This window comes from Castor canadensis, chromosome 2 (genome assembly GCF_047511655.1).
Source record: "Castor canadensis chromosome 2, mCasCan1.hap1v2, whole genome shotgun sequence".
In the NCBI taxonomy this organism is placed as follows: domain Eukaryota; kingdom Metazoa; phylum Chordata; class Mammalia; order Rodentia; family Castoridae; genus Castor; species Castor canadensis.
The window spans coordinates 80,376,633-80,392,239 of NC_133387.1; the positions used below are offsets into that span (position 1 = coordinate 80,376,633).

Consider the following 15,607-nt stretch of genomic DNA (forward strand, 5'->3'; position numbering starts at 1 on the left):
GAAAAACTGATTTTAAATCCCATGAAAGGAAAGGAAAATCAGCCCTGTGTCCAAGAGAATCTGATGATATTTTAAAAATATTCACATAAATACACCCAAACAGACTCTTTACATCTATCTATATTCCAAAAACAGAAAGATATTGAAAAGAAGGAAGTATTTGCATCATAGCAACGAAGGATCTGAACAAGGAAACTACTTGTCATTACCCAGAACTTCATGTGATTTTAGAAAATTACTTTTTACTTTTTGAGATTAGTAAAGAAAGGTACCTGAAATTTAAATAATCATTTTTCTTTATCATCAACACCCCAAATTCCTAAAGTAACAACAGTAGCTATAATTAACTTTGTATGAAATAAAAAAGACACATTACTTATATTTTCTATTAAAATTCAATCTAAATATTAACCCATCGTATCTCATAACTAAAAATATCTGGCAGTTTGCTTCATGTCAAGTTTATTCCTATTTATATAGCAAATACAGTTGAATGCAACTGTTTTAGTAATATCGAATGCCTTGAAGAGTTCAAATAGTTTTAAATAATAGAACTGTATTGAACATGGATCATGAAAAGTAAGATAGTTCTTTAGATAAAATTGTCTCAGAAATATTTGCTGAGGAGGAGAGAGTGTTTGAAAGGTTATGCTTGTAGAAATAAAGATCAAAAATGGGGAGCACTCATTCCCTTTTCTTCCCCAATATTACCAGTCTCCTTGTTTTACACCACTGGATGTAACCAGTAGAGGTTTTACATAGGAACACAGTATGCACATTGCCATGAAGAAGTGTTACTACTTCTTACTATGGAGTACTGAAGGTGTGATCCCCTTCAAAGCAGAGTTCAGTGATCCATCAGGACAGTTCTGCTGTCATTTTCATGTGCTTCCAGCACCATGTCAATTATACTCCCTTGGTAGCAATCCTGGGACCACTCATGGGAAGTAAAGATTTACCTGAAAGCCTCAAAATGGCTTATAACACTTCTTTAAGTAAGTAATTCCCAACATCACATGTTCCACACTCATCTCAAATTGTATCTCTGTACCTTGTCAGATAAAATTTATACATGGTTCTATAATGACACTACATGATAACCTTAAGGTATTTTTCAAATAATAAAACAAAACTTTCCCAGATTGCAGCAAAAAATTCATATCATTAACTTCCTAAGAAATTTGAAGTTCAGGAACTGAATTTGTTGTCTTAAGTTAAAATTCAAAACATATCCAACAATTCTTAAGTGGAAATTCAAAGGAATTAAAGCCTAATATCCAATGATATGTAAGTGCAATTTCTTTTAATTCAAGCCCAGAATTATCATCCCAACTTTTTGATCTGCCTTATCTCAGGGAGGTAGAGTTTTAGTGACGGGTAGAATTGGGGATTTTTCTCCGGCTCAAGGCTTTTTTGTTAACAGAACTGGTATAGCTCCTTCAAGATTTTGACAGTTTATTACAATTTCAGTTCAGCAAAAGGTCTTATGTGTCTTACTTTTTAAAGATTTTATAGATAATGGAATACACAGGATTATCATAGCACTGGTCCATATCAACCTCAATTTCAAAAACAAGACAATCCCAGGCTCAGGGTTTCCTCTAGACTAAACGCTGTTCCAAGAACTGAGGACGGGCTGGCAGATTCAGCAGTATTTTAAGAGAAGATTAATGGTGGATTTTTTTCTTGGCTTTATCAACTAATCTATGCCAGTTTTGTGGAATCTATGAGTGTAATCCGACTTTGCATAGCTCCTCTGTCAGAGCAGCATCAAAGACATTGTTACCTTCATTAATGACCTGACAATGGTGACAGTCACAAATCTTAAGTCATATATTTAGATGTTTCTCTCTGACCCAAAATAGTCAAACTCTATTTCATGTAGCCTTTGAGCTCCATATGAACTAAGTAGAGGTTTTATGTAGGTACACAGTGTCCACATTGCCACGAGGAAGTGTTTCTATCGTCTCTTACTATGGAGTACTACAAAACCTGTCTCCAGGATTTTCCTCCCTCATATATAATTATCCAATGCAAAGCCAACTTTAGAGTATATTATGGGGAGTGTGTTGAGCTCATGGGCAAGAAGTGGTAATCCAAGCTTGACCCCTGTGTTTCCTCATTAAGAAGCAAAGTGGAATTTTGGGGTCAGCCTTTCTAGGGCTACAAATCTTGAGCTGATACTTAAAGTCAGAACTTCATAGGACGTTAGGGCCCTTCCAATGTAAAAGTAGACATTGTTCTCTCCAGCAATGACTAAAAGGCCAGTGTATGGAAAAAATTCTCTTTTCCCTTTATTGACAACTTGCCTTACTGAGGACTTCAACTTTCCCAGGTACCAGCATTGAGGCCCTGCACACCTGACTTTTTCACAAGGCTTCCTCACAGCCTCTTCCTTGCTGAGTCCAGTGAGATCAGATACTACTGGTGAGGCTATCAACAAGTGGTGTCTGCTGAGGTCCCTGTGTGGCTGCCATTTGGCTGGTGTGCCCTGAATAGCTCAGGCCTCTAAGAACTGTGCCTTTGCTGATGCTCCAGAGACACAGCCTTTTTGCTGAGCTCACAAACTCATAATTTTGCACAAGATGCTGAATAAGTGCTATATCTAGCAATGCCTCTGTGGAAACAGATAGCCACTCATCTTTAGACAGGGCCACTGTAAACTCAATGATTCACCAAGATAAAAATACCACGTGATAAGCACTTAAGACCGTTAGCAATATGCCCAAGTCAATAGCTTAAAAAACAACTACACAATTTATCATATTTAAAATGCTGACCCACACAAGAATGTTCAAGCCCCTCCATGTGAATTACATTCTACAATCTTACTCACTGATCTGGCCCTGTGTACCATTTTCTAACATTCAGCAAAATTTAATTTCTCTACCTAAATTGCAGAGCACTTCCAAAAGGACAGGTCTTTCCACCAGAGGCTCAAGAGCTGAGTGGAATAAATGTTCTCTGAAGGCATTTATTCCTAAAGGAAAGGAATGAGGGAAGGAGTGAAGGAGTGAGCTCTGCATACCTGATTTCTCCTTCCAAACTCCTGTGCTACAGAACTTGGAGCACTACCCTAGACAGGTTTCGTGTACATAAAGCAAATTTGGAATGAACAAATTGCTCCTTTATTTCAATATTATTTTTATATGCTTGTAACTCTTTACTATTTTATTAGGTTAGGTAATTCAATTGAAAAAACACCTAATTTGTGAAATAATTTAAAGAAAAATACTTTTAATTATAGTAGGATTTGATCAATTAGAGAATTCCTTTAATAAGGAAGTCAGCTTACCAATTATGCCTATAAATTATAATTTAGTTTTAAAAAATACTTCCCACTTGCAATATTCTCCATGGATAAATAATGACTTAAAAATCACTTGATTTATTGTTTAAAATAAATCAAATTGTTTTATTTGTAAATGGTTTATTTTCTAATATATTTTTACATTACAATCAGACCTATCAACTCTGTGGGCTGCGAGGGGAACAACCTACATCCTTGTATCAAATCATAATGTGACAAAGAACTAAATAAAGCACATTGCAGATAGTGGCCTTGGGAAACTACCCACATTTCTTCAGTGTGACTCTTCCAAACCACTTATTTTGCTCAACACCAGTGCCTCATCTCTGTGATCCCTTTTCAACACCCATAGTCAATCCACCAGCAAATGTTAGGCTAATATTTTCTAGTCTTCAGTGTGGCACTGCTGGGTACCATGCATTAGCTCACTGTCTCACTCACTAGCTGATGACAAGAATCTTATGGACTGAGTCATGATGACAGTATCATTATTTTGAAGAACTTACTGGTACCAGAGATATCACATCTCATATGTACATATGCCTTAACCCAAAAGAATGAATTTGCACCTGCCCCCAATAAAAGGTAATATTTCTGAGGATATCTTTCTGGTTTGCTTTGAAGCATTCCCCAAGCAGAGCCTCCTACATGCTGCTTTTTCCTTGGCTCTGCGCTAGTCTAGCTAAGGCAGGCAATGGGCAGTGCAGCGCAGGTGATGAGACCATGCTACATTTAGGTTGAGCTGGTCTATGGGCTCATCCATAGAATTCTGAGAAATACACTGTAGAATTAGAGACTAAGCAACTGGTTTCAAAATGCTTTATCAATAGATTCCCAAATATTCCAAACTTCAAAATGTATGGACTTTTGATAGTGGTTGTAGATGCTAAAATGGACTGACTTACTGACAGCTTATCCTGAGATATGTACAATGAAGACTGCATGATGCTTTTCTTGCTTTGAACTAGGAGCTGAAGCTAATTTTATGATGAAAATTCATCCTCTGAAGAAATATCCAGTGGATCTTTATTATCTCGTTGATGTATCAGCATCAATGCACAATAATATAGAAAAATTAAATTCCGTTGGAAATGACTTATCTAGAAAGATGGCATTCTTCTCCCATGACTTCCGCCTTGGATTTGGCTCATACGTTGATAAAACTGTTTCGCCATACATTAGCATCCACCCTGAAAGGATTCATAATCAATGCAGGTATCTGTTGTTTGATGTGACACTGATCAATGAATTTCTCTTATTAAATCTCATTTTGGTTTTTTGTTTTGTTTGTTTTATGCAGTACTGCAGTTTGAACTCAGAGCCTCATGCTTGGTAGGCAGCGGTCTTTCTGCTTGAGCCACTCCACCAGCCCTTTTGTGGTAGATTTTTTTCAAGATAGGGTCTCCTGAACTTTTTGCCCGGGCTGGTTTCAAACAGATATCCTCTTGATTCCTGTCTCCTGAGTAGCTAGGATTACAGGTGTGAGCCAGCAGCACCAGCTTGCTTGTTCTTATTTTGCAATTTTTTCTTATCAAGTAAGAATCAAAATATTTGAGGAGGAAGTCTGAAAACTTTTATCTGTAAAATGGATTTTATATTGTATACTTCTTTCAATAGTTTTTATTTACTTTTTATCACACAAAACAAAACCTACCTAATATTAGTAACTTTGGATAAACTTCCAATAATCAAGCTGTGGTAGATATAAGTCCCTTTTTGAAATGCTGTATTTCTTCCTTTTGGTTGCTCCAAATTTGGTAAATCAAGGTTTGACACATTTCAAAGTATTTATTCTGCTGGTACTCTTTGTACCATTCCATTAATGCATCATGATTGTGTATGATTATTAGGCTTATGAAATGACCACAGAGAAAGCTCAGCTTTCTCATAGAGATTGGGTCCAAAGATGAGAACATGATAGTTTAGAAAAAACCATTTTTCTTATTATTTTGGAATTCTGATCCTAAATAGAACTTGTCCCACCATGAAAACAGAACTTAACCTTAAATATACAAGTTCTCACATGATACTACCTTCAGTGTGTTGAATTTCTAGAAAAATAGATCTGTTTAGTTCTTCTATAAGACATTTTATTTTTAAGGTGTTTTCCACTGCCTAAATTTCTCAAATATGTTGTGCTACACATTTCAATTTACTAAAACAACTGCTATCATACCAGAATAGGCCCAGTTTATCTCTTCATGCAGTTCATGAATTTTATCCCTTTTTTTCTTTTTTCTGAGGTAGGGTCTCACTAGGTAGCCCAGGCTGGCCTTGAACTTGTGATCCTCCTGCTTCAGGAGGTATTACAGGTGTACTACCATACCCGGCTGGAACCTTCTTGAAGATGAGAAATGGTTCTCAGTTTCTAAGATATCAAGAATTATCAAAATAATGTTCATGAATTTTGATTACTCACCCATGATTCCATACCAACCATAATTTAAAAAATTAATGTACTATTCCTTTTATACATCAAACAATATTATATTTCAGTAAATTCACGAAAATATTTCCCAAAATGTATTTCTCTGCTGTTCTATGGTCAACTGTGATAGTAAGTTATAGAAAATTCTTTTATTCCTCTTAAAAAGTCACAGTGCCTTTTAGCATATTGGAAGCCCTTAGTTGTCTTTATTGGTGAAATATGTTTGACCTTAATTTTTGGAACACCAAACATTATAGCTCTATTTCCTATTCACAAGGAAAAGTTCACCAATATTAAACTTCTCTTTAATTTTGCAGATTTTTGTGTTATAAGAATGACCTTGACAAAAATTTCTACTTCTTTCTCATACTAACTGCATACTTTTACTGCTAGTTGTATTGTGGAACTTTTAAGGCAGCATAGAAACAGACTTTGCACTTCTCTGTTTCCCATGCAGTGACTATAATTTAGACTGTATGCCTCCCCATGGATACATCCACGTGCTGTCATTAACAGAAAACATCACTGAGTTTGAAAAAGCAGTTCACAGACAAAAGATCTCTGGGAACATAGATACCCCAGAAGGAGGTTTTGATGCAATGCTTCAGGCAGCTGTCTGTGAGGTAAGAAGTTTCATATTACCGGTGTTTGAGTGCAACACTCTCAAATAATTTAAAATTTTTATTTTCTCTTTGAATTATGGAGTGAAAACATAGTATTCAAGAACACGTTCTTCTCCTATCTCATACCAATCACCAATGATTCATTTTGGTAGGACTTTGGGACAGAAGAACTTAGTTGAGAGAGGGATATAAATAGGAAAATATAAGAATGATAGCTTGTGCACATGGATATAAAGCTATTAAAATGTCTGTTCTCTTGTGCCAAACTCCAAGGAAGAACCAGAAATAGTCTTTTTTTCCACTCACATTACATCATTGTCATACTTCACAACCTGGCTTATTCTTCCTCCTGTGCAACACTGGCAATCTCTAGCCAGGAAATGGTGTGGTCAAATGACTGTGGTGAAGTAGAGGATATACAAATAAATGTAGATGCTATTTATGAAGCATGTGTGTACTTATGCACATCATTCAAGCTTGACTTACTGTTTGTCAACTCAAACATATCGTTTACTTGAGGAAAGACCACAGTACAGATCTATGTTATTGTACAAGGTCTAATTACATGTTTATTTTTAAGAGTCACATTGGATGGCGAAAAGAAGCTAAAAGATTGCTGCTGGTGATGACAGATCAGACATCTCATCTTGCTCTTGATAGCAAATTGGCAGGCATAGTGGTGCCGAATGACGGAAACTGCCATCTGAGAAACAATGTCTACGTCAAATCAACAACCATGGTAATGTAGCAATAGCTCCTTCCTAGATGTGACTCTTTGGGTTAGAGTACAAGCTGAAATTGGCAATTCAGCTGTTCTTGTTCAGGCACTATACATTTTTTTAAAAATGAAAGTGATACAAGAGCTTTGCTGTTTATGCAATTCAAGGAGTTTGAAAAGGGGTAGAAATGTCCTTTGCTTTGTTCAAATGGACTAGTTCCATAGGGTTGATATTTACAAACATGTTAAAAATGGCTAAAAGAAAACAAACAAAAAAAACCCAACACATGTAATTGGTCTGAGGAATCTTCATAGTATAATAAGTAGAAGCTAAGTAGAGACCAGGAATAAAACAAGTCAAGTTTTGTCTACTTTTGTACCTTGCTTCTTCCTCTGAAACTTATCTTTATGGAAATCTGCTTTTATATCTGAATTGCTTCCTGAGACTTAGTATAAGCTCTGAATCATAGAATTAAGTACAGTTTTTTAGTGTTACATGTTTCCCAGCATTAGTTAATTCTAGATATGAAAATGAACAACAAAGCATCATTTATTTCCGATGTTGACACCTATTTATACATTCCCCAATGTTAGAACAAAAGCTGTCAAAATCTCACAGTTCCTGAACCCTCCTGTCTCAGAAGTTTTTTTCCCAAGTTACCCTTAGACCAAAAGAAATACCTAACAGTTCTATTTGTTCAATAATGCAGTCCAAATACCTGCTTATTCACTAACAACTTAATAGCCAGTTTAAAAAAGATACATATGAATGAAATATTTAGATATTTGTTTATATCATTTTAGTAAATTACTTCTTTTTTTTTGTGACAGTACTGGGGTTTGAACTCACACTTGCTAGGCAGGTGCTGTACCACTTGTGCCGCCTGGCCAGCCTGGTTTTTGTGCTGGATATTTTCGAAATAGGGTCTTGTGAACTATTTCCCTAGACTGGCTTTGAATTGCCTTCCTCCTGATCTCTAACTCCTGAGTAGCTAGGATTATAGGTGTGAACCACCGGCACCCAACAGTAAATTACTTCTTAACGGAAACTTCCCAAACCTTGTAAACAGATTGGACAGCGCCACTCACATGTCCTATTCCTGATTTTTCATGTTGACAAGCTTGGCAAAGATATGATGTCATTTAGAAGAATAGAGTCAAATGTAATCTTAAATCCATGACCTACTTCTAGCTAGGTTTATGGGTACCTGAGAAATGCAATAGCTGTGTTTGTTTCCCTTGAAAGCTTAAAATATTTTGTGCAATCCTTGTGAGTGTGCTCTGGTACTCAAAGGCACTTTACACATGGTTTGGGAGCTACAGTATTAGAAGTATATATGTGATATTGAAATTGGTGTGGTTCCCATATATAAAATTCAAGTCAATCTCTGGTTAATCCAGACCACCCTACTAGACTTGTTGAAAATCAAGGGGAGGGGGAAATTATATTACTATATAAAACACGTTCAGCCGTGTTTAGTGTGTTTAAAACCTTCAGATTTGGATTTACTTCAATAATGTCTTTCTCCTTGTTAATTCTCATTTATGCAGCCTCGTTTCACTTTGTCAGACTCACCTACTTCTACTTAATTATTTCTTATCTATCCTTCTTTCTAGTTAACCTCTTTAAGTCTCTGGTAGTGTCCTAATTTGTTTATTGGGAGTAGAGGAGGAGACAGGATGAACCTCTCTGTTGAGAGACAAAGAGAAATGGTGTTTCCTCTAAGGAGAAATAACAACAACATAATTCTCAAAATGAATTATTCTTTGAAGTTTTGCCAAATCACTGAAGTCATCATCTCTCCATAAGTACATTTGAAAGGATGCTGTGCCTCATCTAGGGAGGATTCCCTGGGCGAAAATAAAATGCTGTCATAATTTAGAACTATATCATATCATAGAACCTTACAGAAATAAATGATAGTTTTGGTACAGTCTATCATACACTTCTTTTACCTTTTTTGGTCATTGTTCCACATATTTAAAGGAATGATCCTTACACATGTCACTAGTTTGATACATTAAGGAAACCAAAAAGGAACGTGCTTGTTAATAACTTAGAAGAATACTTTTATTTCGGTTATCTCAGGTCTGTTTTAAAGCATCCTCCTCCTAAGAATTTTCAATTCCCTCATTCCTAGGGACCTTTCCTTAAAACAAAAGATCCCTTGGCTATGCATTCATACAAACCAGATGTACTAGTGCTTTAAAACCTCCTATATCTAAGGCTACCTTGCCCTGACTCTTAGCACAGCTACCTGCCCATTTTTAAATGATCTCCATCCTCTTCTACTAGGCTAATAGGGAGGAATTTTTTTTTAATTTGTATGTGCTAGATAAGTAATTGAACAATCTGCTTCCTAGTTTTATTTTCAGCAGTCAATAACAGTAATGGTACAAAGTTCTTTGGTCCAAGATTCTAGTTCTTTTATTTATGCAATTAATAAGAAAACTTTTATTATTCTAAATTTCAGGGGACAGAGTTCCACTTGTTGTACACAGAGCTATTTCACAAAGGTCAAAATGAACTTCACACTAATAGCAACCATCGATATAAATATGCATTAACTGAAAGAACTATAGCCAGCCCTTGGAACACAGAATCCAATTTATTTGTATAGCAACTCTATAGAGTAAATAATTATTGCCCTTTCACAAACAGAAAGATTGAGGGTCAGAAAAGCTAAGTTAAAATTGCCTGAGAACAAACAGCTAAAAATTGATAAATTGCAGATCTGGTGTCAAATTCATCTTAATCTTATATAAAAAGATGTATTCTTAACCACTCTGTCACAGCATCTCTCAACTGAAAAGCAGAAGAAACAGAGAAATGATGGTCTTACTGTAATTTCTGTTTAACATTCTAATTGCAGTCAATCTATGGAAATATAAACCAGATGATTTGGTTTATATAAAATGAGATATACTTTAAAATAGTTTCTCTTTAAAAATTGTTTATATTTGTACATGGCTGTTGGAATATGATGCTGTACCACTGAATAAATGCCATTTTCTAGATTAAATTTCAGTATAAGAACTCTGAGTAGTAGTGAAGCTTTATAATTTGCCTAATGACAGTTTAAAGTGTGTTATTCCTTCTACAGTGGTAGATGTTCATACAAAATTGTTACTGGTGCAGAAGATAGGTTATTAATACCAAGGGGTTAGAATTCCATCCTATCTCCCCACCCAGCTCCTCCAGGGTTATTCTGAACCTCGGTCAGAGCCCTCCCAGAAACCATTCACTCCACCCTTGGCAGAAGCCAAGACTAGCACAAAGCTCTTCAGTCACAATGAAGAGAGAGCAAGGAGCAAATATGTGGCAGTCATCCAGCGACCCTGATCAATGGGATTTCCAGATGTTGTATGATTCTCAGCCCTGAATAGAAAGCTCCCAACAGGCAAAATCCAGCTACATTTTCCCTGTATTTATGCCTGCATAGGGGATGTATTTACCAGTATTTCCTAGTTTAGGTTTGATGTTTCCCTTTCCTCATAGCTTTTCATGGGTTTCTTCAATCTTTCTCTCCTCTACCTCCTTAGAATTCCCTCCTGCTGGCCACTTTGGTCATTCCTTTCCCTGTAACCTCAGTGGACTAGACTGACTGTTGAGTGGTCAGCATCCTAGATGACTAAGCTAGAATTGCTGGAGGAGAATCAGCCATTCCTTGCGGATAAAAGTGGCCAGAACTGTTTGCGCCTCTTCTCATGCAACTTCATTTAGCCTGTACCTGACCTTAATTTTGCTATTTAGGAAGTTTTCTTTTTACCATGGATTACATTTAATTTTTCTAGAACTGCAGATAAAGAGATCTTACAAACATACTAAACTAATTTAATCCATAACTTTGCCATGTGAGTTAACAAACTTTTATAAAATTATTGCATTTATTTCAGTGCTTTTTTTTTTCTAAAAGGGATATTTTTGGTATTTTCAAAACCTGGGAGACATTTATAACTAACAATTGGTATCAGACAGAGTTCCATATATGGAGGTAATTGTAATCTTTTAGGACAGAAATTTGTTAATTATTTTTGCTAGTTTTTTACTTAGAAATAACCTCTTCAACTTCAAAAAGAGTTAAATATCTATTTTTCTGCTTCTCAGATTTTTGGGTCTTGGACACATACTAATAAAATGCTAATTCATGGAATACACTTTTATTCCAGGCAATGAATGCAGCTACAAAGTTTTAAGGCAATGTGCAGGCTTTTGAAAAATATCATTACATCTTTTGAGGCTTTAAAAGACTAACAAAAATCCCTTTTTCAGCTCCTCCTTACTGATCTATCTGCTTTAAATTGTAAACACCATGATAATATTTTTACAGTTATTTTATGAAAACTAATTTGAATGCTTTTCTATGTTCTCATAAAAGTAGCTAGGAAACAATCTCTGCAAACAATATCTAATTGAATTTATTTTTAATTGAAAACAAAAGTTGCATGTAAAATCACCAATAGCAGCTTACTGTTGCTTCTACAGTGCCTCTGGAATGGGATGAAATGAAAGTTAGGAAAGCTAGCACAATTAAATTCAAATTCAATGCAAAAACTTATGAACGGAATATGCTAATTAAGTGAGATGTTTCAGTCAAATCACATTTAAGCAGATTTTTGTTATTATCAAAAACTTACAAAAATTTTTAGCCCATGCTCTCCTTCAGAAAGTAGAATGTCATGGTTACAATTAATGCTGTTTGGGACAGGGGCCACAAATTCAAGCAGAGGGGATGCAGGAGTAGTAAATAAGACCTGTAAATTAAAGTACATCCAAGAATATACCTACCATATTTATTAGTGTCCTCCAATTGTCTATTCCTTTATAAAAACTGTCCTTTACTCAACAGTGATTTGTGTCCTTTAAATACCACCCAACATCCCAGGGAGCTAAAGAGGTTGCTAGAGAAGTTGTTTTGTAAATGAAAAAGTGGAGGTACTAAAGCATTGTACCTTGTCTCCTCCACAGCAGGGCCTGCAGCAAGTGCCAGGCAGTGTGACATTAGGACATGAACTCCTACTCATCATTAATTTGGACTTAGTGATTACAGAATGATAGGGAACAGCATTTACCCATTAGCTCACTTATCCCTGCCATAAATCTGAGAGGCAAATACTATTATGTATATCTGTTTTACACATACGGAAATTGGATCCCAGAATGTTTAAGATTACTGCCAAGTTACATAAAGTGTGTGGTCAACTTTCCATGACTACAATAAACACCTGAGACAATCAACTCATAAAGAGAAAAGGGTTATTTAGATTCATAGTTTTGAAAGTCACAGTTGATAATAGGTTGTCCCTTTGGCTTTGGGTCTGTGATCACACATCATGGAACAAAACCACTTACCTCGTGGCCAGGGAGAGTAAAAGAGCAAAAAAAAAGGGACCAGAGTTCTACCATCTCCTCAAAGGACACATTCCCAATGACCTGAAAACCTTTCACTACATTCCACCTCTTATAGGTTCCACCACCTCCCAGTAGCTTTGAAGACTGGGGACCCACTCTCCCATACACGGGCCTTTAGGGGACATTTAGTACATGGGTTGGAATTGCAGAGCCAGCAGATCAAGTCCCAGGTGATCTGTATCCAGAGCCCCTGTTCTCGGTTTGATTCTTAGCTGGAGTGATTTTCCCCTCTTGAGAACATTTTCAGGCACAGAGACTAATTGGGTTTCCACAGCTAAGGGAAAGAAATGCTACCTTCTAGTGATTAAACTTCCTGGACCACACAGGGCATTCCTTACAACAAGGACTATCCAGCCCACAATGTCAGTAGCACTGCCTTTGAGAAACCCTAGTTTATGCACTTACCACTGTACCACCATGTAGTTAAAAACGAAGCTATTGGGACAGATGTGGACTGACAAAATATACTAAAGTTTCCACCTCTAAATAAATCTCTGCTATCTGATTGCTCCCATGTTATCTGTCTCTTTCCTCTAAAAATTGAGCTTAAACTGTTGGTGCTTTTAAAATACCTTCTTACGGGTGGGGAGAGAGGAGAATGATGGAGGAGTGAATTCAAATACAATATATTGTAAGAAATTTTGTAAATGTCACAGTATACCCCCAGTACAACAATAATATAATAATAATAAATACTGCTTATAATATTTAATACTACAAATTCTAAATTATCCTTTTTGACTAATTTTACTTAAGATGACGAGAAACTTAAACACTTCTCTTTTGTCCACCCAGATATACATGCTATTAGAATTCCACCATACATCTCTGCACAATTATCTCTTTAGCTGAAATTTCTTCCAATGAATCTTTCTTCTTCCTCTTTCTTTCTGACATTTATAAGTTACTTCTCACAGCCTTAATTACTTAGCAGCTGTCCAGGCAGACTGCTTTCCTTTCTCCCTTTTGCCTCTGAAATGCCAGTTATCTCTATTAATTATTTTCAGAGTTTAGAGAAATAATATGTAATGGGTAAGACAGAGGGGGTGGTTAAAGTTGAGAAGCAGTAATGTCATCAGCACAGTACAGCTGGCTGAGAGGGAGTGCCTTCTACTAGCAGAATAAAAAACATGAAAGATAACATGCTTAAAAGATGGTGTACTTCATGGAGGAAAGGGGAGGGGGTTTTGGAAAGGGCCATAAATTCATAGGTCTCTTGTCAACGGTGGTTTATTTAAACATCTGTTATACATTTGTAAGTTTTGAAAATCTGCCTCAAGGTACTTGGAGTTTTCTTTTAAACAGACTTCTCTCTAAGGTTCAAAAATGTGTTCTTTTAAGCTTAAAAAAAACTCTGACTAACCTTCTTAATGAGCTGCTGAACAAACTAGAGCATTCTAGATTTAAATTTTAAGCCAGGGAGGTCCATGTGCCTTCCTAGTTATGGAAGAGAAAAGAGATTTTAAACATTAAATTGCATAAATTTTCTACTGTTTTCCATTGATTTTGTATAATATAGTTAAAATATATGGATAAAAATTGTCTTAAAATATGAATGTTTTTAAAAATTAAGAAAAGTAAGTGCTTGGCTAGTCGTAATTATTTGTTGGAAAAGCAAAAATATTTGCAAAGCAGTTGTTGCCATTATAAGAATAGTCCCAGTACAGGTAGATTTCCCTTGTCTTTCTTTGTTCTCTCATTTAATTATGTTATGCAAACTGTTATAAATCTATTTTAAAATTACGTATTTTATCAGAAACAGGAATAAGACTTTCGCTGGCAAAATTTGTATTTTGAGGTTTTTTTCTTCTATTACTTTAAAATTACATTCTTAAGAATTGCTCTGGGCAGAAATTTTCTTATGCAAATAATGCTTTTCAAGCTTCTTCATAAATTGGTTTCATATCACACGTAAATGCAACTCATGAAAATTTGAATTGTTTCTACCACAATAAATGCAGACAATCTAGAAAGAAAAGAATATTTACTATGATTTTTCCTGAGGATTGAGTCCAGGGCCTTGTGTATGCTAACCATGCTTACCACTGAGCTATATCCTTATCCCTGATAGCATTTTTAAGCACAGTGCTGTGTGTCTTATTTCTGAACATGTTAATTTAAAACGTGGGTCATAGAACTGAGGTTATAAATGAAACTAGTTAATTTAGGTACTTTATTAGGTTCATGTAGTTGCCAAAATACAGGGATGTTAGCCAAGCTGATTTAGCAAGACTTTCCCTTGAAGAAAACATGGAGTGCTGGGGGGAGTAGCTCAAGAGGTAGAGTACCTGCCTAACAAGTGTGAAGCCTTGAGTTCAAGCCCCAGTGCCACCAAAAGAGAGAGAGAGGGAGAGAGGGAGAGAAGAAAACACAGAACTGAGGGCATGATTCAAGTGGGAGAGTGTTGAGTTTACTCCCCAGTACTACAAGAAAGAAAGGGAGGGAGGGAGAGAGGGGAAATACAATCAACATTGGACAGTGCAATGGGGAACAAAAACGATGAAGTAATTAGAACTTGAATCACAGATCCTAGTTAGGCTCGCTCACATAACACTTGTCTCATGCCATTAGGCATCAAAGAGCAGGCAGACTCCTGCACATGGACCTTATCACCTCTTTGAGAGATGTCTAGGTATGAATTTGTTACTTGATACAATCACTTTAATTCCTAGAAGAGTTTATAGAAAGAAAAAAAATAGGACCAACTATCTAACTTCAAATATCAATTTCTGAAGTTATCAGTTCACTCTCTCTCTCTCTCCCTTACCCTTATCCCTCCCTTATTGTCTATACCTCCCCATGTCTGTGTGCTAGGGATTGGACCTAGGGCCTCATATGTGCTAGGCAGGTACTCTACCACTGAGCTATATTTACATCTCTAAACTAAATTTTATTCCCTTCCACTGACTCATTCCTAGCCTTCTCACTACTACAAAGAATACTACAATTGGCTCTGCATAAATTTTATTTATCAAAGTAAAATAGGTTTATAATATATTATATGACAAAAAGAGTAAGTAAAAGAATAGTAAATTGAAAGATGTTTAAAGAATTTTGCTTCAGAATGTGATTGTCACTAATGTGTCTCAAGGATTTTTTGTGTTTTGACAACAAA

At 36.0% G+C, this 15,607-nt stretch overlaps 1 protein-coding gene across 1 annotated transcript in view; it reads left to right on the top strand.

Annotated features, from left to right (window-relative positions):
• Positions 1-15,607, top strand: part of Itgb8 (integrin subunit beta 8) — an 83,920-nt gene that overhangs the window by 43,491 nt on the left and 24,822 nt on the right. The window contains exons 4-6 of the mRNA XM_074065138.1: positions 4,279-4,525; positions 6,196-6,361; positions 6,942-7,100. Coding sequence (XP_073921239.1) covers positions 4,279-4,525; positions 6,196-6,361; positions 6,942-7,100 — 572 coding nt within the window. The remainder of the gene's footprint in view (positions 1-4,278; positions 4,526-6,195; positions 6,362-6,941; positions 7,101-15,607) is intronic.